The sequence below is a fragment of the Heptranchias perlo genome, chromosome 10 (assembly GCF_035084215.1).
Source record: "Heptranchias perlo isolate sHepPer1 chromosome 10, sHepPer1.hap1, whole genome shotgun sequence".
Lineage (NCBI taxonomy): Eukaryota > Metazoa > Chordata > Chondrichthyes > Hexanchiformes > Hexanchidae > Heptranchias > Heptranchias perlo.
In genome coordinates, this window is record NC_090334.1 from 60,693,406 (window position 1) to 60,717,529 (window position 24,124).

The 24,124-nt window shown below is 40.7% G+C and overlaps 2 protein-coding genes and 2 long non-coding RNA genes across 4 annotated transcripts in view; 3 read left to right on the forward strand and 1 right to left on the reverse strand.

Moving 5' to 3' along the window:
• The window catches only part of LOC137326627 (uncharacterized), a 74,440-nt gene extending 69,109 nt beyond the window's left edge, over nt 1–5,331 (forward strand). The window contains exons 3-4 of the long non-coding RNA XR_010964248.1: nt 2,023–2,093; nt 4,673–5,331. This is a non-coding gene — a long non-coding RNA (uncharacterized lncRNA). The remainder of the gene's footprint in view (nt 1–2,022; nt 2,094–4,672) is intronic.
• The window catches only part of LOC137326625 (uncharacterized), a 113,559-nt gene that overhangs the window by 7,449 nt on the left and 81,986 nt on the right, over nt 1–24,124 (reverse strand). The gene's annotated exons all lie outside the window — the stretch shown is intronic.
• hif1aa (hypoxia inducible factor 1 subunit alpha a) overlaps nt 11,951–24,124 on the forward strand; it is a 69,727-nt gene continuing 57,553 nt past the window's right edge. Inside the window, exon 1 of the mRNA XM_067991910.1 lies at nt 11,951–12,252. Within this exon, the coding sequence (XP_067848011.1) occupies nt 12,227–12,252 (26 nt within the window). The 5' untranslated portion in view covers nt 11,951–12,226. The remainder of the gene's footprint in view (nt 12,253–24,124) is intronic.
• Nucleotides 16,362–19,451, forward strand: LOC137326626 (uncharacterized). The gene is made up of 2 exons (XR_010964247.1): nt 16,362–16,655; nt 16,848–19,451. It is a non-coding gene; the product is annotated as an uncharacterized lncRNA (long non-coding RNA).

A 24,124-nucleotide genomic window follows, 5' to 3' on the forward strand; every position in this document is an offset into this window, starting at 1 on the left:
CTGGCATCTGCTCAACAATGTGGAAAATTGCCCAGGTATGTCCTGTCCACAAAAAGCAAGACAAATCCAATCCAGCCAATTACCGCCCCATAAGTCTACTCACAATCATCAGCAAAGCAATGGAAGGTGTCGTCGATAGTGCTATCAAGCAGCATTTGACCAAGTGTGGCACCAAGCAGCCCTAGTAATATTGAAGTCAATGGGAATCAGGGGCAAAACTCTCCAGTGGCTGGAGTCATACCTAGCACAAAAAAAGATGGTAGTGGTTGTTGGAGGCCAATCGTCTCAGCCCCAGGACATTGCTGCAGGAGTTCTCAGGGCAGTGTCCTAGGCCCAACCATCTTCAGCTGCTTCATCAATGACCTTCCCTCCATCATAAGGTCAGAAATGGGGATATTCGCTGATGATTGCTCAGTGTACAGTTCCATTCACAACCCCTCAGATAATGAAGGAGTCCATGCCCGCATGCAGCAAGATCTGGACAACATCCAGGCTTGGGCTAATAAGTGGCAAGTAACATTCGTGCCACACAAGTGCCAGGCAATGACCAACTCCAACAAGAGAGAATCCAACCACCTCCCCTTGATATTCAACGGCATTACCATCACCGAATCCCCCACCATCAACATACTGGGCGTCACCATTGACCAGAAACTTAACTGGACCAGCCACATAAACACTGTGGCTACAAGAGCAGGTCAGAGGCTGGGTATTCTGCGGCGAGTGACTCACCTCCTGACTCTCCAAAGCCTTTCCACCATCTACAAGGCACAAGTCAGGAGTGTGATGGAATACTCTCCACTTGCCTGGATGAGTGCAGCTCCAACAACACTCAAGAAGCTTGACTCCATCCAGGACAAAGCAGCCCGCTTGATTGGCACCCCATCCACCCTAAACATTCACTCCCTTCACCACCGGCGCACAGTGGCTGCTGTGTGTACTGTCTACAAGATGCACTGCAGCAACTCGCCAACGCTTCTTTGACAGCACCTCCCAAACCCGCAACCTCTACCACCTAGAAGGACAAGGCAGCAGGCACATGGGAACAACACCACCTGCACATTCCCCTCCAAGTCACACACCATTCCGACTTGGAAATATATCGCTATTCCTTCACCGTGGCTGGGTCAAAATCCTGGAACTCCCTACTTAACAGCACCATGGGAGAACCTTCACCACATGGATTGCAGCGGTTCAAGAAGGCAGCTCATCACCACCTTCTCAAGGGCAATTAGGGATGGGCAATAAATGCCGGCCTTGCCAGCGATGCCTACATCCCATGAACAAATAATAAAAAAAGGCTGTGACCTAACCATCGTTTTATACAGTTAAAGCATAACCTCCCTGCTCTTATATTCTATGCCTCGGCTAATAAAGGAAAGTATCCCGTATGCCTTTTTAACCACCTTATCTGCCTGTCCGGCTACCTTCAAGGATCTGTGGACGTGCACTCCAAGTTCCCTCTGTTCGTCTCCACTTCTCAGTATCCTTCCATTTATTGTGCACTCCCTTGCCTTGTTTGCCCTCCCCAAACGCATTACCTCACACTTCTCTGGATTGAATTCCATTTGCCACTTTTCTGCCCACCTGACCAGTCCATTGTTTGTGGAACTTACAGTCAAACTGAAGTTATTTGGATAGAAAGTGGTGATGTTTATTTTGTCGTGGAGCTAGTGTGAGGATATCTCTGGAATGCTGAAGGCTGCTCCAGAGACACCGCAACCATATAGACTTTGTAATTATTGCCAACACAAATCTTTTATTACCTTAACCTTGCCTACTGATTATTTTACAAACAGTGTCTATTGGTGTAAATGAGTTGAGTGCCTCACCACAATCTCAGTGAGATATATCGAAAGAACAAAGTTGTTGCACAATACCCTAACTGGCTGCATCTGAATTGAGCAAGTTTTTGGCATGAGCCAATTAGAAACAATGCCTCTTACAACATGACTCTTTCACAGACTTTCTAGTGACTTTCTTCTATCGTAATTTCCCTGAAAATCTTTTCTCATGTCACAGAGGTCATTGAAACAAGGATGTACTGAAGACAATGACTTGGAAGGTGATGCAAGTTGGACTATAACCAAAGGGTGAGTTGAGCACACAAATGCAATGATGAAATCAAATATGAGGTGTTCCATTACATATTTTTCAGCTCTCTCCAGCCCAAATATATTATTGGCCTACTTATCCTGATCTTTCTTTAACAAACTGAACTTTTTTTAAAGCATTCATGAAAAGCTTGGTTACTCTTTCAGATCTTCTATATGTCATAATAGACACAGAATCATAGAATCATAGAAAGGTTACAGCACAGAAGGAGGTCATTCGGCCCATCAAGTCCGCATTGGCTCTATGCAAGAGCAATCCAGCTAGTCCCACTCCCCCGTCCTATCCCTGTAGCCCTGCAATTTTTTTCCTTTCAAGTACTTATCCAGTTCCCTTTTGAAGGCCATGATTGAATCTGCCTCCACCACCCCCTCGGGCAGTGCATTCCAGATCCTAACCACTCGCTGGGTAAAGAAGTTTTTCCTCATGTCTCCTTTGGTTCTTTTGCCAATCACCTTAAATCTATGTCCCCTGGTCCTTGACCCTTCCGCCAATGGGAACAGTTTCTCTCTATCTACTCTGTCTAGACCCTTCATGATTTTGAATACCTCTATCAAATCTCCTTGCAACCATCTCTGAACCAAGGAGAACAACCCCAGCTTCTCCAGTCTATCCACGTAACTAAAGTCCCTCATCCCTGGAATCATTCTAGTAAATCTCTTCTGCACCCTCTCTAAGGCCTTGACCTGTGGACCTGTGGAATTCTCTACCACAGAAGGCAGTGGAGGCCAAGTCATTAGATGTATTCAGGAAGGAGATAGATATATTTCTTAATGCTAAAAGGATCAAGGGATATGGGGAAAAAGCAGGAACAGGGTACTGAGTTAGATGATCAGCCATGATCTTTTTGAATGGCGGAGCAGTCCCGAAGGGCCGAATGGCCTACTCTTGCTCCTTTTTTCTATGTTTCTATGTTTCACATCTTTCCTAAAGTGCCCAGAACTGGACACAATACTCCAGTTGTAACCGAACCAGTGTTTTATAAAGGTTCATCATGACTTCCATACTTTTGTACTCCATGCCTCTATTTATAAAGTCCAGGATCCCATATGCTTTTTTAACTGCTTTCTCAGCCTGCCCTGCCACCTTCAACAATTTATGCACATATATCCCCAGATCTCTCTGTTCCTGTACCCCTTTTAGAGTTGTGCCCTCTAGTTTATATTGCCTCACCTCATTCTTCCTACCGAAATGTATCACTTCACATTTTTCTGCATTAAATTTCATCTGCCACATGTCCACCCATGCCACCAGCCTGTCTATATCCTCTTGAAGTCTATCATTATCTTCCTCACTGTTTACTACCCTTCCAAGTTTTGTGTCATCTGCAAATTTTGAAATTGTGCCGTGCGCACCCAAGTCCAAGTCATTAATATATATCAAGAAAAGCAGTGGTCCCAGTACCGACCCTGGGGAACACCATTGTACGCCTCCCTCCAGTCCGAAAAACAACCATTCACCACTACTCTCTGTTTCCTGTCCCTTAGCCAATTCTGTATCCATGTTGCTACTGCCCCCTTTATTCCATGGGCCACAATCTTGATGATAAGCCTACCGTGCGGCACTTTATCAAACACCTTTTGAAAGTCCATATACACCACATCAACTACATTGCCCTCATCTACCCTCTCTATTACCTCATCAAAAAACTTTATCAGGTTAGTTAAATACGATTTACCTTTAACAAATCCTTGCTGGCTTTCCTTAATCGATGGTAAATATCAAAAGAATTGCCCTGAATACTGTAAAGCTGCAAAGAAAAGTCCAACAGTGCATGATACATACTACTGCAATGTGAGGTAAATACTATAATCCCATGCATAGCACATTGTGACAGAAATCAAATGATTAACTCAGCAGATATTGGAAGATAGAAATATGAGTAGGCTAGTCAACCCATCGAGCCTATTCCGCCATTCGATTATATTATGGCTGATCTATACCTCAACTCCATTTACCCACCTTTTTTTCCTATCTGTTAATACCCTTACCTGACAAAAATCTATCAATCTCAGTCTTGAAAATGTCAATTGGACCTAGCATCCACAGCCTTTTGGGGAGAGAGAGTTCCAGATTTCCACTACCCTTTGTGTGAAAAAGTGCTTCCTCATTTCACTCCTAACGGATCTATAAATACATTTTATAAAAGTATTTGTGGTGGAAAATGTATCTTTTGGGTGCTTAGTGAATTGTATAAATGCCTTGTGGAAAACTCTCACTGGGAAGTACACATATGTGGATTTCAAGGGAGCACAGGACGGAGCTTGGCTGTAAAGCTACCCGTGGTCAAATAGCATGATAACACTTGCAATCTTGGCTCATGTGTGAGTAATGCTCACCTGGATGAGGTACTGAATGGCTACCAGCACTCATGGAACTGTACCATAGCAAGAGTGAGTGACTTCAGAAGACAAGAAAATATGGGGTGGGAAGAAAAACTCATTATTCAGTTTATCCACCCAGCATAGTGCCTTCCTGTCAAGGTTCAGAAGTCACTGTGTGCGGAATTGAATTGCAATATAATTCTGTGTTCTTAAAGTAATTTCTTTCTTTTTGCTAGTTTCCTCCCCCCGCCTCCTTTCCTGAAGACCGGGTTTTCCGAGGTGTCTCTGCCACTGCAACTTATTTGAAATCCTGGAGGAATTGCTTGTGATTTTCTATCCATTAATGTTGTTGGAGTAAAATTTGGGCTGTTGGGTTAAAGGCAAAGATGAAGTGACTATTGTGTGCATGGCTGCGGTCATTGCCCCAAGACCACACTGAAATGCGCTTTGTGCAGACCAGACTAACCCTAAGTAAAAGCTTAAACATAACACATGACTACTAAACAAAATGGACTCTACTAAACAAAATGGATTCTGTGACTGTGGGAAAGACAGTTAAAGTGCTGAGTTTGTATATTCCGAAAACTGACTTACAGTCTGGGAATACAAAAGACATTTCACAACGAGCTGATAAAAACTACAGAACCAGACTGAATAGACAAAGACCATACTGTCTTAAGGTGATAACAGTTGTTTTAATGTGATTGGAGGTCCGTGGTTGCTGTGCGGGCTTAATTGGCTAATGTGTAAACTAACGAAGACTAATGATGTAATAGCTACTGAAAATCTGTATTTCAAAGGTATAAAAAAGCATGACAACCATTTTGAAGTTGAGAAGGTAGTTGCGCACGCTGCGGAGCGTCCAGTTCTTCTCCCAAAGTACTTTGTCCAATAAACTGCATGTTGAATCTTTAAGTCTGACTCCGAGTGGTGATTTTCCCACAACAATGTCAATGGACCAAAATTTACAGACAAAGCACCCGTGAAGTCGCCCGCCACACGCAAAGTCCCATTGGTGTTGTGGGGCATCGGAAAATTCTGCCCAATTACTTCTTGCTGGGGCACAGGATGCACGGCTGCTAGGCAACCTCAGGTACCTTGCCCAAATAAGCATTGTTCATGTGTGAGCCTAGACAGTAAATGTTGGCCAAGCTTGATCTGGTACTCGCCTGATGTGCACACACATGCAGATTCCAGCTGGGAAATTTAGATGTTGATCAGGAAAGGGAAATCTTTTAAAAAAAATTTCCCCAACCCAATGCAACCCAAGGACACTGAGGCCAGTTGTAATGTCCCTACCACTCTCCTGACTGAGATAGAACCTGGGACACTCCTGGTCTGTATTATTCAGTTACATACTACCATAAAACCAGTTGAGCCTTAGGAGGGGGAAGCATTTTAATGTCTTCCTTACATATTGCTATTGTAATTTTTTAAATTAAATGTAATAAAAGGTAATTGTTCACCATGTGACTTTCCAATCTGCATTTGTATTCTCAGGTAAGAGATAATTTTTTTTTTAGCTATTTCCGCTTATAATAATGTTGATAGCTATTGCTAGAGTTCAAAAGAGCACAGAATCCATTAGCCAATGCTAATGAGTTCCTTGTTAGACATGAACTCACGCTTTGTATAAAATAAAGCGCTTACTGACACATGCAGTGCACTCAAGACATTAACAAAGTCTTCTTAAGTGCTATGATTTTAATTCTAAAACGATTCATCATGCCAAGCTTGCCCCACGGCTGGCAAATTATCCTGAACATCTGCCAAAAATCAACCACTAGGAGGTGTCCAAGAATGGCTTGAGATGACCTTTCCTTTTTTTTCACTTACTTGTTCTCCATGTGGGGAAGTGTCTGGCCCCCACTCAGCTCTTCATTAGAATGGCACAGTTGAGGTCAAAAATCTGTTACATGAACGTAAGCTGCAAATCCATACCTTAACACCGTGGTGTAACATGTTGACAATTCAATATGATGGATTAATATGCTAGACCACTATGTGAAGTGAAGGGAGCTACTATTGCAAAGATTGGTAGGAGGCTCCCAATGGCTCAGTGGTTAAGTTCACCAACTAGTGCCAGTGGTGTAGGCAGGAAATTTTTAACAAGGATTTATATGGAGAGACTAGAGAAGCTGGGATTGTTATCCTTAGAGCAGAGAAGGTTAAGGGGAGATTTAATAGAGATGTTCAAAATTAAGAGGGATGGTGACAGAGTAGATAGGGAGGAACAATTTCCAGGAGGGTCAGTAACCAGAGGACGCAGGTATAAGATAATTTTCAAAAAATCCAGGGATGGAATGAGGAAATTTTTTTTTATTTTACACAGTGAGTTGTTACGATCTGGAATGCACTGCCTGAAAAGGTGGTGGAAGCAGTTTCAGCAGTAACTTTCAAAAGGGAATTAGATATACACTTGAAAAGTAGAAATTTGCAGGTCTATGGGGAAAGAGCAGGGTAGTGGGACTAATTGGATGGCTCTTTGAAAGAGCTGGCACAGACACGATGGGCTGAATGGTCTCCTTCTGTGCTGTATGATTCTATTATTCTATGTGTGTTTGGATATGAGCTTGCCAGACCAAACAAGACTACTTCAAAGTGTCTATATTTCCAATAGGAATTTCACAATAAAATTCAAATAGAAACAATATTACTCTCGATGGTCAAGTAGACCATCAACACTTGTTGTCTAGGCTCACACATAAAGAATGGTGACGGGTGAAGTATCTGTGGAGCGTTACCCCAGCACGAGTCACCATCTTCAGGGGAAAAGGGCAGAACAAGGGGGTAGGGAAAAAAATACATAAATCTTAAATAAATTTCATTTGGTGGCTTCAAGTGTCTGAAGTCATTTAACAGAACCAAGTGGTTGAAAGCAATAAAATTCAATTGTATCTGAAGCACATTGAAATGTTTGGATGTACTTCAGGCACTGTAGTAAACACTGCACACCACCTGGACCAGGTGCAATAAATTCCTACTAAGCAAAGTCAGCTTGGAATGAGGTTTTATTACAAATGCTGCTGCACTTGAATCTGGTAAATATGCCAATACATGCAAAGTGACCAAAAGCACTATATAAGTCAAGTTGTTTTTCATATCAAGGAGCAAACTTTTTATTCTTTTTCCTGACATTCATTTCTCTTCTCACCCCCCTTCTCTTGAAGGCAATGACTCCTTGCTGGGTACAATTTCACTGTTACTAATTCCCCTCTGATACTTCATCCTAATGGCCATTATTCATATGCGATCCTTCACAGTGAATGTTGGCAGACTGTTCAATCACTGGGGGCATTGTAGCAGATTACAATCCTGTCTTTACCGAACGTTCACGTGCACGTCCAATAACAGTTGCTGGACAGTGATTGGTTGTTTTCTCACTCCATAACTCAGGGCACTTAAACCAATTTGATCCTTGGTTTGTGCTGAACTAGCTGATCTACCCTGGATGAGATCAACTAGCTCAGTGCAAAGCAAGGATCAAACTGGGGATTGAAAATTCCTGGTCATTGAATAAACATGCTGAGCCCACGATCGATCTATCTCTCTCCATCTCTCTCCATCTCTCTATCTATCTATCTATCTATCTGTCTAACTATCTATCTGATCTCTTTCTATCTGTCTATCTATCTATCTCTATCTAACAATCTATCTCTCTATCTATATCTATCTATCTCTCACTCTATATATATATATATATATATATAGGGGTTGATTTTAAACCCCAAGAACATGTGGGTTGGGGGCGGATGGGAGTTGAAAATAGTTGTTTTTTGGGTCGCGACCGCAACCTGGCTTTATTTCCGGGTTTAACGTCGGCGCGGAAAAGTACTGGGAATGCAAAGTCCAAAAATTTTGCGGTTGTGATCCAAAAAAACAACTAATTTCAACTCCCACCCATCCCCAACCCACCTGTTCTTGGGGTTTAAAATCACCCCCAATATCTCTAGATAGGTAACTATCTATCTTATCTTTTTATCTATCTTATCTTATCTATACCATAAAAATGTCACTCATGCAAAGTATTTATCACACTTGCAATTAATTGGCTCAAACCTGAACTTCAGCTGCCCAGACCCATGAGCAATGCCATGAGGCATCAACTAGTTTTTATTGGAAATTTAAATCTAGCTTTAAGTTTAGGCTTGTACCACAGCATGTTATTTTTGTTGTGCAGGACAATAGTTTGCTTGCTGGCTGTCACAAATGAGAAAAGAGCCTTTCAATTCAGTTTGGCAACTTATTTATCTTCATTTAAATCCTATAATATATTTCATATTAATGTCATGCTTAAACAATAAAGTTAGACATTTATCTTATTTTTAAAGTGCCTTTTATTTCTATTGAAAATATTTTTAACTTATTAGCTTGTGCAACCAACACTTTTATCGTACCATACATTTTCTTGGGAAACGGGGGAAGGCTGCAGGTAGTTTGGAATGTTTAAAATGCTAGTATAGGGAGAAGAAAACTGATACTTCAGTTAAATTACTTAAAAAATATATATTTTCCTCTTTCTGCCAATTTGTTTTTGTGCATCTTGAGTCAAATAGGTCTCTCAAGTTGTGGCCAGTGCCAGAGTTTTACTATCTTGATCAATTATATTTCTGTTGAATTGTCATCAGCTTGCTCCAAGTTTCAAATCTTGCAGATCCAAGCTTCAAATCTTGCAGATCTGATCGCTACTGGCCTGGGTCTGTGCTTTTGCTACCTCCCCATTAGGTATACTTGGAAAACCATGAAGCCTGTTTCAGTTTGTCCAGACTGGCAGACTCAAAAGCTTTACCTAACTGACAGTCTTCATGCACCTGGAGTGAGCCTTCAGAATCTAGTTCCCAAGCCAAATCCAAAAGGAAACATGAACTACTAGTGAGTGGGTTTCCTCTTGAATAAAAGGACATCATGGTTTATTTGTACAGCTTTCTCTGTACTGACCTGAAAGGTAAAGTTATATCTTCAGCTGGACCAGCTCTGAGTCCTCAGCAATGGCCAGATCATCTCTTGAAGTCTTTAAAATCAGGATAGCAATGTTCTAAGCCTCTGTTAATGTCATCCTTGAGCATTTTACTAATCATTAGCTGATTTAAACATGAACTTTAAAAAATATTTTCCTGGAGGCATCAATAGCAGCAGCTGAATGTTTTTAAATTTGCAAGGCAAAATTAAGATTCAGATTATTGGCACATAGGCTGATGAATAGTGATTGTAAATACATTGCTATTCTACTTAATACTGTTTTGGAAATGCCTCTCTCATACACATATTATTAAACATTAATTGGTTATTCTAAGCAAAAGAACCTGTGTAAACACAAAAAAAAGAGCCTGTTTGACATTCAGACGCTGCAATCTGTAAAACTGCACGAGTAAATTAACACCGTGGGGTAGATTTTAACTTTTCAATGGCCGACTGGCGGAGTGCACTGGCCACCCACCCATGCCATGAGTGAAGAGGCTGGAGCCTCATTGAGCTATACTGGAGCAATATTGAGATTTAAGCCTCATTTAAATAGTACCTGCGTCCCATAATTGTTGGATTTGATGGTTATAGTATGACAAAGGTTCCAACTACATTTACATTATTCAAAATTCCATTAATAATTTTATCAAATGTGGTTTACATTTGCACCATACATGCAAATTTTCTGCTCAGGAGTTAAAAGAACATTGTTATCATAATTTCATTTTTTATTTTAACATCCACCCAACTATCTGTAACACAGTGCCAGAGTGCAAATCCAATAGACTTCTTGTAACTTTTCCCCATTTTTCTCCTCTATCAAAGGTGCTGAATCACTCTTGGGCATGATTCCACAGGAGTTGGCAGCTCTCTGGTACCTTGCCCAAGTGCCCATTCTTCATGTGTGAGCCTAGACATTAAGTATCAGCATGCTATTTGGTCATGGAAAACATCCAGGTCAAATTAATCCTGTCTTGGCCTGATGTTCCCAAACATAATCCTATCTTCAGCTGATGTTCCCACCAGGAACTAGAGGAGAGGGTGTAATAAAAGCCACGTGCGATACTTTTTAGTCCCATCCTCCCCTTCAACCTAGGGACACTGAAGCCAATTGCAGTGTCTTACCACTGCCATCAGCCAACTTGGCACAACAACACCTTGCATTTATATAGTGCCTTTAATGTAGTAAAACATCTAATGGGGCTTCACAAGAACGTATTCAGACAAAACTTGAGACTGAACCAAAGGTGGTGATATTAGGAATGGTGACTAAAAATTTGGTCAAAGAGATAGCTTTTATGGAATGCCTTAAAGGAGGAGGACTGAGATGGAGATGGTTTAGGGAGAGAATTCCAGAACTTAGGGCCTGGACAGCTGAAGGCTTGGTCAGGAAGAGAAGCCATTGCAGGAGATTCTCTGGCTATGACTGGATAGGTACGAGTGGAACCAGGCAAGGGCAGTCCACTCGTCTGGACAATGGAGGACAGGCGTTCAGCAGTAGCTCTTTTGACAATTGGTGTAAAATCCACAGGTTCAGTTTAATTTATATAGAGCAATGCGTTGAAAATACTGAATTATTGCTTTAAAAAAGTATTTCTGTCACTAGATTGACATTATATTACGCTTAAGGAACTTATTAATAGTTGTTACTGTGTTGTAAAATGATTGTGGTTCTCAGATTTGTTTTATCATAATAATGCTTGAGTGCTGGCATGATAGTCGCACCTCATGTTCAAACTGAAATATAGACTTAGAGGTTTGGAATTTATTACACTGGATGCAGGCATTTTCTTAAAATATTACTTTAGGAATACTGCATTGTTGGAGGTGCCAGCTTTTGGATGAGACATTAAACCAAAACCCCATTTGTTTGTACAGGTGGACATTAAATATCCCATGGCACTAGTTGAAGAGCGGTGACTGTACTTCAAAAGTAATTCATTGGCAGTCAAATATTTTGGATGCCCTGAGCATGTGAAAGGCACTGTTCTTTCTCTTTCTTTCTGACTTGATGAAATGTGATGGATGCACACTAGATTCAAGACTTTTATATTGATCGATATAAAAGGAAATTTGCATGCAGTAGATAACTCTCTCTTTTCAAGTTGCCCTTTCAAGAATTAGCGCTATTTTCTACAAGATGCAAAATTCAACGTGACGGCGAACTGCTGGTTCTTCATCGCATTGTGACCCAAATTGCCATACCACCACAAAACCATCATCGTTATATGAATATTACGCACCAACTTTCTTCAAACTAACAAAGAGCAAAAAGAGCTTTATTTTACAGTAGATGTTCAATAAAACCTGGGTTGCAAGGCAACGGCAACCTATTGGAATCAACCAGAATTTAATTATGACCCTTTAATCCTTGTTGCAAAATACATTTTCCCAAACCACAATACTGCTTGAGTTTGCTGACTTGCGTTGTTTTTTTTTCGTTTGAAGAGTAGTGCTGCTATACAGTGTGGCATTTACCAAGCTGGCACTGCAGCTCTCGGCACGAGGAGCCGGGTGGGGGCGCGGCTGTCACGTGAGCAGCGTCGGTAGCTGCGTAAGCGTGACGCAAGTGTGGATGAGAAGAGAGCGTGCGAGTGGAGCGGCTGAAAGAAAGTTCGTGGCGGCGTAACTTAGCTCAGCGGCCGCCATTCTGTGTTGTGGTGGTGTCCTGAGAAAAAAAAACAATTCAATGTGACAGCCGAGTGGCTGTGTATAGTACAATTTTAACATTGGAGTGAACGCGATCGCAGTTACCTTTACACCGAGCTTCGGGGCTCCGTGTTTGGCCTGAACGTAGAGATCGAGGTAACCCAGGAGGACAATAAGCGATGGAGGTCGGCACCGAGAAGAAGTGGTGAGTGCGGCAGGTTTACTACTAATATTGCGGGGTGTTGTTGTGAATTGGCGGGTCTGCTGACTCCTCTTGGCCCTCCACCTCCCCCCCCGAGAGTCGGTTATCGCTTTACTCCTCGCTGCGGGGATTGCTTCAGCTCCGATTCTCATTTGTTTCGGGTACTGCGTCGCCATTTTGTGGAGCCGAGTCTACGCTGAGCCTGGGCTCAGTCCGAAGGGGCCTGGAGGGTGTTGTGGTGCGTGAGGCCGGGCACCGAGGTGACCTTGGGCCGCTCTTTTTAAGGACTCCCCAAAGTGATTGTTGCTGGTTCTGTGATGTGGCTTTAGTTGGGGCCAGGTTCTACATGGATGAAGGGGTATCTCGACCCGGCCACTCTATCTGAAGGTTCGGGACGGATTAACCAGAGACCGGGCTTCTTTGCTTAGATTTTTAACAGGATTCCGCTTTGTTTTCTTTTTGCAGTCGGTATGAAATATTTGTTATAAATCAGAGTATTGTAGATCATTTTATTTGATTCAAATGTTTCTTGAAGCGCGTTGGGGTGTTTTACAACGATAAGACGCTATATAAATTGAAGTTGTCTTTATGATGCAGCCGGCGTGGAACAATGTATCGAAATGTGTGCCAGATTAGTTTGAGGTTTAAACAAATCTACCAATGGCTTTGGTGAAAAGTCACGTTGACTGTTGTGGAATTATATAGTTGCACGGGTTAATTGTAACAAAGTTCCCTTTGAAACTCACGAACACTTATTTTCTGGACACTTGTAAGATCTGGTCGAAGATGGTAATTAAAATCCATTTGAAGGGGAGAAGAGGAAACGATTGTTGTTGTGCTGCAGCTCTTCTGTTCTCGACAAAGTTCACATCACGGATGGTCTGGATTTTTTTCGCTTTTTAAAAAAAATAATTGTTTTTAAGTGGTTCAGCTGGAGCTCCAATGCTTGCCTACCCAGGAAATCAATACATATATTTCAGCAAAATGAAGCAACCAAATGAAGTAAAAGGAGAGATTGTCAATTGGGTTACATAAGAAATCGGTTGGTTTTCAAGTACTGTATATATGTGAACATTTTACACACGATCCCGGGATTAATCATTTCCACCGAGTGATGCCACATAACTGATAAATGACTACAAGATGAGTGATGTGGAGATGCCGATGAGTGTTTTATTTTCGTCGAACCAGGGGCGTCTAAACTATAGGCACATGACCTATTCCAAAGTCCCCAGTTATTCCGCTCCTGAAGCCCAGGCAATTCAGTCCAATTTGTGCTTGTAATATTTGCTGGTTTGTCCTGTTTTAATGTTGTGAACCTGGGGTTTGGAAAGCACTTGTCCTAGTGTTCTGATTTAAGATTTATCCACCATTAGGATTTCTTGGTATCAGCAATTTAAAAAAAAACTAATGGGAACATTGATTTGAATTTATTCAGGGACCCCACAGCTCTGTGGTGCACACTAAATTGATCTATGAAGACCAAAAGCTTAAATGCCCTCAATCACTAGACCTCAAAACATGTTCTAGTAACTAATTATATAACAAGTAGAATGTAGGTGCTTGGATCTTAACTATTTTGTTTCTGATTTTGGTGGCACTTAATTATGTTTGCAGAGTGGCTTGCATTTCCAGTAGCATGGTCTTTTTTATTTTGATATGGTTTTGTCACGCTTGTATTCAGCATATCTATCGATTATGATTAATACAGTGGCACCTCAATTATCACCATAACGGAGGGGAAATCTCTGGCAGATAACAGCAATTAGTGGATAATTAAGAGCACCCAAATTACTATATATTGGTGGCTGATCTGTCTGCTCATAGCACCCCTGTGCATGAGCCTGAGACTCCAGCTGCTTGACCTGCCATAGACTGGAGAGAGCCAAATAAATATGCTTCTCCAATGATGGCCACGGACCTCTGGCTATGGAGGTGTAAGCTGAAAATGTTCATTTTTCATGCCAGTTCTGAGTACCATGAAGACTACAGGAGATGAGTGCCTGCTGCTTTTGATGTTCAACTCCTATAGCTGGAGGGGGTTGAAATTAAGAGTGCCATTTTGGCCTCCTCTCTTGGATCTTACAGTTCCAGCAGTTGGAGGTGTGTGTTTGGAGGATCTGTAAACTGGCAAGACCATGCTCTTAAACCAAAAAAATGCTGCGACTCCTGGTCTCATTTTCCACCCAAAGTTTCACACATAATCTAGGTTCCACTGTATGCAGATTGTTTGTGATTTTTTTTTGGGGGGGAAGGGGAGAATTCTTGTTGGATCAGTGCGAGCATAGACTATTGATGTATGGAAATGCCTAATTATCAGTTTTTTTGGGTTGTGTTTCTGGTGCAAACTAGTCTTCTCTCCATGGCACTTAAATCAGAAATGTAAAGGAATTTTATTTATTAACATGATATTGGCAGCTTAAGATCCTTCAAATATAAACGGATGGCAGAAGATGAAGGCTCGGATATAAAATGAGTCTAAATTTGAGAGACTGTAAGGTCATTTGCTTTTCCTATCGTCTAGTTCTTGATTGGCTCACATTAGCATTGTCAGGTTGTTTCCTCAGTTGTCGTCAGTGTATGGTCCAGGGAGGAAAACGGTGGTAGTGTACGATCCAAATCTTAACAATTAGCTCTCAAGGTGGTTATTTTTTAATTATCTTCTGTTTTAGAATTGATATTCGGGCTTCTTCTTGGAGCCTAAAGGTGCCTATTCAAGTGAGCATGCCACGGTGATATTTCTGTAATTCATTTTGTTTTAGGTCTAATTCTGATTCCGGGATAATCAGGAGAAAACTACTCATCCATCTGAAATAAATCAACTACAGTACAATGTGATAGATGTGCTCCACGTGGATCTATGTGGTTGATGTCACTAGTGTGCATCCATGTATCTTCATGTGTATTTATTACATGCTGTACCAAGTATTGATTGTGTTTAGGTAGTTAGAAATGGAGATTAATGGATGTTTATTTCTAGCCTTGCTCTGGAAGAAATTGACTCATGCAACAGTGACTGCCAGCAGCCCTCTAGTAAAATAGCTATTCTTCTCGTACTTGGCCAGTGAGTGTCTGCAAGCTATTCATTTGTGATCTTATCCTCACCAGATGTCCATGCATCAGTTTTGACCAAGAGTCACTAGATAGTGATCAGCAGTTGGAACCTTGGCTGAATCCTTCCCTCCCTAGCCCAGAGGCACAAGGCTAATTGTAATCACTCAGTTGTTGTCTTGGCTGAGATCAGTTAAGCCAGCACAGACCCAAATTGTACCTGGGACCTTTTGTCCCCTCCCCTCTCTTTCTCCACCTCCTAGTCTGGCTGAATTTTTCCCGCCTTCCTAGTAGTGCTAAGGCTAATTATGGCTCTTGTCCATGACTGTCCCAACAGATGTGGAGATGCCGGTGATGGACTGAGGTTGACATTTTCCAATAATGTTCACCTGAGGCAGGAGGAAGCCTCCGAAAGCTTGTGAATTTAAAATAAAATTGCTGGACTATAACTTGGTGTTGTAAAATTGTTTACAATTGTCCCAACAGAGAATAGCTAATTTGCTAGAGACCAGGAAGGTTAGTTGGCAGTAATGGTATTTTATATGGGATTAGGAGGAACATTCTATTCAGAGTAGGACTATACAGGTTTAAAGAGTTGTAGCTTAGGAATTCCCTCCATAAATCATTCTGCTGCTCCATGTCCTTCATCTCCCGCTCCTCCTTTAAGACTCTCCTTAAAGCCCACCTCTTTGACCAAGCTTTTGGTCATCCCACCCAATATTTCCTCCTTTGGTTCAGCATCAGTTTCTCTGATTATATCCCTGTGAAGTGCCTTGGGATGTTTTTCTACATTGAAGGTGCTATATAAATGCAAGTAGTTGTTTGAACAACCATTGTCACGGTACGGTGCCAGGAACCCTTTGCTTTGCTTTGTCAAAGCAGTTTTTCCTTGCCAGTCCAGACAGCAAGTGCTGGTGTGTGTAGAGCTTTGCACTCAAGTTCAATCTTGTTCTCAATTTCATTCAAGTAGGGGTTAAAAGAGGAGCAGAGGGAGTTCATGAGGGGAAACCTGACTGGCTCTTTTGTTTCTCTTCCCCCCCCCCCCCACCCCTTTTTTTTTTAGGGGTGCTAGATTAATTGTAGCAGTTCAGCTGCTGCGCCTACTGAGACCAGCTAGATCAATGCAGACTTGGAATTGAACCTGGGGCTTTCTGGTTTGTATATTTTAATGATGTAAAGCTTTTACCCATTGTGGTTAAGCTACGGGTGAATGCCAGATTCTTCACAACTTGACGAGATGGGAAATAACTACAAAGTACTAAACTAGTACCTCTTGCTGTATTGTCAGCCCGCAACAGACTACTAGCAAATATTCTGCATTCCCTGGTCTTAAAAGTTGGTGCCGAACACAACAGGTGAAAGTCAGCCAAAATACAAAGTGCAAAATTCTATGTGGTAATTTTACCGTAGCACAATTATTTCTCCTGTATCAATTTTGTCTGTCTTCTCTTTCTCCCCCCCCCGCCCCCCCCATCTTCATGGATATAGCAGGGTAAGAACAGTAACTTTTTTTTATCTAATCCGTTTTCTCTCCTCTTATTCTGAAGATGCTGACTGCTCACTGAATTACGTTTCCATGCATGCCGGCTATCCTGCAGGTACCCAAGTGGCCATTCAAATAAAACTTAAGTGAATGATGGCAGCCTGTTTGATCACAGCTGAGCCTGATCCTCCTCGCCCAAAATCTACACGAGTGCTGAAGCCGGTTGTCCCTTGCCATTGTCCTGGCTAAAATCTAGGCACAGACTGGTGATCAAGCTTGTGAACTTCACGTATTTCATTTATGGATTTATTTTACACCATAGAGAAATAGAAGATATATATTGCAATAAATTATTTGTTATATCAAAACCGTAGACAATAATGTACTATTAGATTAAAAAATTGTTGAAAATATTAACATTAGAAAGTTGATTAGCACATAATTTGATTAAGTATTCCAGCAGAGTATAGAACTATTTCAAATAATAAATTAATGGGTCGTTGGATTACGTAGCAATATATTCTCAACAACAATTGTATTTTTAAGGAAAATATATCAAATGCATGATTGATTATTAAAGTCCGGTATGGTTTAGCTTCTCACTCTCCGCTTTTCCGTTACTGGCGTGCAGGTGGCATGCATTTTCAGTTGGCTTCACTCGTGGTGTAATCCAGCCAACCTACAGGAAGCCTACATTGTAAACCCATGAAAACGTGGGCCTACAAATGTGCCATTGGGTTACAGTTGCCAGTTTAATTGAAGTAAATGTGAGGAGTTAATCCTGCACACTTCAACTCTCGATCTTATTGACAGTAGAGCCAAGCAGCACAACAAAGACTGGCTCCCCACTATGGAGTGGAGAACTATGAACAGAAGTTGCTTTACTGAAGCTGGATCAAAAATCTGTTCAAATATGAAAGCATTTACTTATTCAATTTGTTAAACCAAACAATTGTGGACCACCATTTGTGAAGTATCTTAGAACTTATATGAATAATGGCAGTGTTGTCACTGGTCCTACGTTAATATTGCAGCCAGTGATCTCAGTGGATGTACTGCAGACGAAGTTTCAACCGGGCAGTTTCCTATTTAAACCCTTGACTGCACTTCTGTTCCTGAGAAGAGCTCCGTGCATTTGTGGTACGTGTGCAGTTTCCCTCTTAGCAGTTAGAACTGAAGACCTGGAATTTCCTCCGTAGATGCAATCTGGACGTTAGACCCGAAAATGCGCCCATTCCGCTGATCTCATTATGCTCACGTTTCCTGTGACGCTCATCAGAATATACGCGAACGTGAAGTGGACAGAAATTAGTATAAATGATCAGAGCCAAAGGAAAGCACCGAACTCACATCATATTTTTTTAAATGTGAAAATTAAAATTCCAATCCCTTTAACCATCATGTGCATTAGGCACAGTATGTTTAAAAACCTCAATTGGGGAAGCTTTTCAGTTTTTTAATGTGACTTATACTGATGCTATAAAAATGTATTCAAAGAAACAAAATACAGAGCAGGTCTCAGTGAGCATACATCTTTTAACGCTCAATATATTACCAGAAAAATTATTGTTTCCTACGGTGCCTGAAAACCCGGTCATAATTTTAAGAGCCTCTGAACAAGCACACTTGCGGGAAACACGTATATAATGCTCCATAATCTGGGCGGAGATGCATTCAGGCAGAGAGATGGATAGGTGATTTGAGCATATTTTACTTGTGTGCGTAACTCACTTACGCCCAAAATTTTGCGATCTTTTTGGCCGTATATTTGATTTGCGACCCAATTCTGCATGTTTCTGGGCACACGTGCGCAGGAAGTTCCCACCCCAGATGTATGGGGGTGGGGAGCGGCAGGCAGGATCCTTATTGTATAAATAGTTAAAATGACATCAGTTAGAATTAAAAGATGCCCAGGAAGTCCAAAAGACTTGTATTTCTCCAACCCCAGTTTGACACTGCTGCATTCACTGTGGTGTCACTGTGACTACTTCCTCCTTGGAATCTCTTGCTGATCCTCTCCTGCGTCAGACCAGATGTAGCTGTGAATTTATATTGCAACATCACTGTTGCTGTGCAAAGTTGTAGGCAAATGTGCACTAAGCTTCTTTAACACTTTTAGGAAAAATCGTACTTAGCCAGTACTACTTAGTGTTGCAGTCATACGTCACTTTACTGATATTCCCAAGTTTATCACTTCAAATTGCAGCCAACATTAGTTTACAGACCAGTGACCATTAATACTTTACCTTTGTGTTACACAGCTCAAAATGTTGTCTCCAGACATTGTCCAAGTTTAGGACAAAATCTATAGTTGTTCTGCAGGGTGTTTTCCTCACAGTTTAAACATCTCATTAAAATTTCACATGCCCATTTGATACTGATAGATATGGTGATCACTGGGCTAAATCTATATCTACAATGATAATTGAGGTAAATGCAGTAATGAAGCCCATGTGGCATTTGGATCTAATCCCCCAAGTAAGATGTAGTTGAGCACATATTTTGTGATTTTATGAATGAGAATCTACTGAATTCTGATGACATTAGCTTTTTGGTGTAAAGGTCTATTGTTTTTTCTCTTTGTACCAAAGGGACACCCCAATGGTATTTTGTGCAGATTAAATGTGGTATCATACTTACAATAAAGTTGTTTTGATTTGTCCTTTCATATTTTTTCTTCTGCTGCATATATTTAAAAAAAACAATACAATTCCTAACCAGTTTTTTTTTTAAGTTAGCAGTCTAAGTACTTATGGAAATAATTGCTATATTGAAACACAATGGTTCGTTAGCTTCCAGGCCATACAAATGCAATGACATACTAGTATATTATAGAATGTATGGTTGGAGACGTAGTTTGCATTTTGTTCAATTTGCCTTTGGAGGCCAAGGAGAAACTGAGAGCAAATTGTACATGATTTGTAGACATTATGGCCTGACTGGCCGTAACTTGTTCCATGCTTTATCCTTTTTTTGCACAATTGCTTGCGGTACTTTCACATCCATCAGGCAAAGTGCATGTCATCTCCTATATGGTTAGTGCAGTTAGAACTATCACAAAATTACAAATAGTTTGCCAATGAATGGTAGTGTAATTTTGGTTTGCAAAGTGGCCTGCAGTGAGATTTTTTTTTCTGCTAATGGAAAAAGTGTCTGTGGGATGAAAACCTTTCCATTGGTGCTTCCTTACTGGATCTGTTAGATTGGCACATTGATATTTTAGCTGATATAGGTAAACTCCAAGATGTTACAATAATAGACAAGACTTATTTTTATATTTGTTGAAATGTGGATGGTACTGATGAGACTAGTTATTATTGGCCATCCTTAGTTGCCAAGGGCTTTAAAAGTCAACCACAATGTACTGTAGTCACACAGGTAGACCAGATAGGGGTAGCAGGTCCCTTCACTGAAGGACATTGAGTTGTCTACAGACCTAATAGTGATGTAGTGGAGGGGATATGTAAATATGGAGATCAGGGAAGCATGTCGCAAAAACAATGCACTTATAATGGGAGAAGCAGAACAGTTCAAGTAGTAAAGGCAATGAATTTCTAGAATGTATTTGGGACAGTTTTCTTGAACAATCAGTTTTAGAACTGACATGGATTTAGTGATGAGTAACCATCCAGAATTAGTTAACAATCTGACTGTAAGGGAACATCTTGCAAATAATGACCATAATATGATTGAATTTGATATTAGGTTTGAGAGGGAGAGTCACAAACCAAGGTTTTAAATTTAAATAAGGCAAATGTCAAAGAGATGAGAAATAAATTGACCACAGTCAACTGTAAATGAATAAACCTACAAGCAGTGTGAAGTACTTGGATGTATTTGGCACGATACAAAACCAGTACATATTCTTAAAAGCCAATAGCTCCATTTGTGTAGTTCGCAACCTTGGTCAACAAAAGAGGTAACAGACTGTACCAATCTAAAAGAAAAGGCTTGCACAAATGGAAGGAAAACTGGAAATCCATTTATGAAAAGGGATACAAAGAGAGTAATGAGGTGCCAAAAGAGAATATGGAAAAAAAAATTGCAAGGGTTATCAAAGCAAGCAGCAAAAGTTTTTATAAATGTATTGAGTGGTAATGGGGAATGTGGGCCTATTAAAGACTAGTGCAGGCGAGGCTATAATGGACAATAAGGAAATGACAGAGTTGTTAAATGAGTACTTTTTCTCCACTGTGAAAACGGATACAGAGGACAAAATACCAGCAGTACAAGGGAATCTAAAAATAAGTCAAGGGGAAGAACTTATTGGATTTAATATAAGTAAGAAAATGGTAAGAGACAAATCTTCAAGACCTGATGATCTTAGACCCCAGGATATTAAAGGAAATAGGTGACAAATTACAGATGCATTAGTCATTTTTTAAACGCTCTCCAGAATCAGGAATTGTGCCATTGGATTGGAAAATTGCCAATGTAACTCCATTATTTAAGACGGAAGGGTTGGAGAAACCAGGAAACTACAGAAGGGTATGTCATATCTGACTAATCGAGTTCAATTTTTTTTTTAGGAGGTAACTAGCATAGTGGATAGGGAAGTGTCTATGGCTGTTGTCTATCTGGACTCCCAGAAGGCATTTGATGAGGTTCTGCATAAGAGATTATTAGCAAAATCTCTTTCAGAGGGGCTGAATGGCCAACCCTGTTAACGTTTGGGTGAGTTGTTAGTAGCTTTGTGCACTAGGGCTTGGAAAAGTGGACCATATACTATAGTTCATCAACTATACACTGAGGTATGCTAGAAGATGATCCAACTTGATTCGGACAGTTTTTTCTTAACTTGCATTTGGCCAATTAGACGACATCCAAATGTGGCATGTAGATTCTAGGAAGTTGATGTTTTTTCATAATATCAAAAGACCTGCGTTTTCTCAAGTTGCTGGCTTTTGCTAAAATATGATTCCTCTGGTGATGCCAGCCCTATGTGACCTCACCCAAGGGACTGTTCTTTCCACTGATTTGTTATCCTCCCAGTGGGGGAAGATAACAAATCAGTGGAATTCTGGCTGAAAGATCAGCTGACTCTTGCTGGGGTACAATTCCATAGGTGGTAGCCCTCTGGCACCACCTGAATTTTCCCATGCCAAGCTGAGAGACCAATTAAAGTGCCCCAGCTGGCATTGACTAATTCAGCATAGATCGGAGGAGGGAGTGAAGGGAATGGAACATGGTTACCTTATGGTTTATAGAGAGAAGTATACTTTTATTCATTAAGCCATTAAGAGAAAGTAAGACTGAGATTAATGAAAAACAAATTCCGGTAACTGTTAGTGAACAATAATCATTATCCATTTGTCATCCACATACATTCGGCCCACTGGCTAATGGAGGAAAAAAAATCTTTTTTTATGCTTTCTAGAGCCCAAAAAAATGACTTGTTTCCTGGGAAATTTCAGATCAAATACTTTCTATATAACTTGCTGTCTATTATCACCTCTCTCAATTTGTTTCCACATCTTCCAACTCAATGTAAGCAATGGTATCTATTGGTACATATTCCCTTCTGAGGGAATGCTAAATGTACAAACTTAATAAATGGAACATTTAACATGCTTACAAAGACTTGAATTGTATAACAGAATAAAAGCTATGCAATTGATAGTAGACAAACCAATGGAGCTATAAAAATATGTTTAGAACCATAGTGACTAAATTCCATTACTTGACTGGGGACCTTGACCAAATGGTGTACACCTATTATTGGATAGGCTGCTTTGTATCACCTTTTAGGTAACTCCTTTGCCAAGTATATGGAATTCTGGAAGTAATGAGTTTCTCGGACATTGTTGGGGGTCTGATTTACCGCTACTGACTTATCAAACGGGATTGAGAGTTTTTAACTTTTTGGAATTGATTTCTGCATTCTATTCATTTTTTGCTTGTAAACCATAAAGCAGTGGCCCTGTGCATCATTGTTACTTGTGATCCCACGCTAAACCAGTCTGGTTTATCAGCACCAATGTTTGAGATGCATCTCAAATGAGCTTTAGTATTCCCAAAACATTGGCCATTCTATCGGCCTGTGTCCTGCAGGCACCTTTAACACGGGTCAAATAGATTCTACAATCTTAATGTGAATGGAAGAGCAATGAGTGCTACTTTGGCATGCATTTTTCCAGCTGAAGAGTGCTGTTCTTTAGCAGTCCATTTATCCAGCTGGAATGATTATTCATTTCCAAATCTCATTCTGAACCTTTCAAAGCCCCTGCTTCTTTTACCCTGTTTGATAACATATCTGTTTTGAAAGCCAGGCTTGAAATCTCTCAAATCCAGATTGTGACAGGAAGTTGTCTGGTGTATCATGAGTACATGCCTCACTTGTACCTTCTTTTGTATGTCGGGTGGGGGGGGGGGGTGTAGTATTTATGCTTAACTGGTAAATAATTGGACTTGCATTAAGTATAAGTTAGATACCTTTCAACCAACCCCTTTTTCAGTTATCTAGCATGATGATGGAATTTTACTATTATGGATTATGGCCCCTGAATACGTTCGAGTTGCCTTGTTGGAATTCTGTGTACTTGTGTTTTTAAATAGGTAGTTTAATCTAAGTACCAGTATCTTCCTTTCTATAGCTTGGAAACGTGCTTCAATCTGAAAATTTCAAGGACACCAACCAATACTAAACTTAAGCAGCAATTCCCTAATTTAAATAATTTTGGATTTCTGCTACCACAATTTGCAAACATGTATCTTGTGTTTTCTTTCTATGCTATCCCACTGAGTGACACTGCCACCAAAATCTTTCTGAAGTTAATAGTTTTTAATGCTGCAAAGATTCACTGTCTTAATAAAGATTTTCCAGTTGATTTTTAGTTCTCACTTTGCCACCAGAATTGCAAATCTGCCTTTGGCACTTTCAGGAGAGATTGTGCTCTTTTGGGAAACTGATCAGACTGCAGAGATGTGTGAAGAATGTTGTGATTTCTGTATTGTTACACAATAGAACAGCATAAGAATTGCAGTATTAAAGTGCCCAATATGTGTCCCCTGTCATGTTTCACTTATATTCTTTGTGTGCTGTACATTAATACAGTTTAAATAAAAACAGATGAACAATATTTTGACCAATTTTAATTTCCTCTTTCTTGCCCCCTCTCTTGAAGGCCGTTTTTCATTAGTGAGCCTACATAGTGAGTGTTGGCAGCCTATTTTACTGTGATGTGGCATGACAACATGTCCTCATCCTGTACTCTCTGCGCTTTCCACAAGGGTTGCAGGATTATCAGTAATAGTAATAATTCAGGCTGATTTCTCTCCTCCTTCCTTTCCCACCCTCCCATCCACCCCCTCCTCAAACCTGAGGCTGGTTGTTGTGCTCAT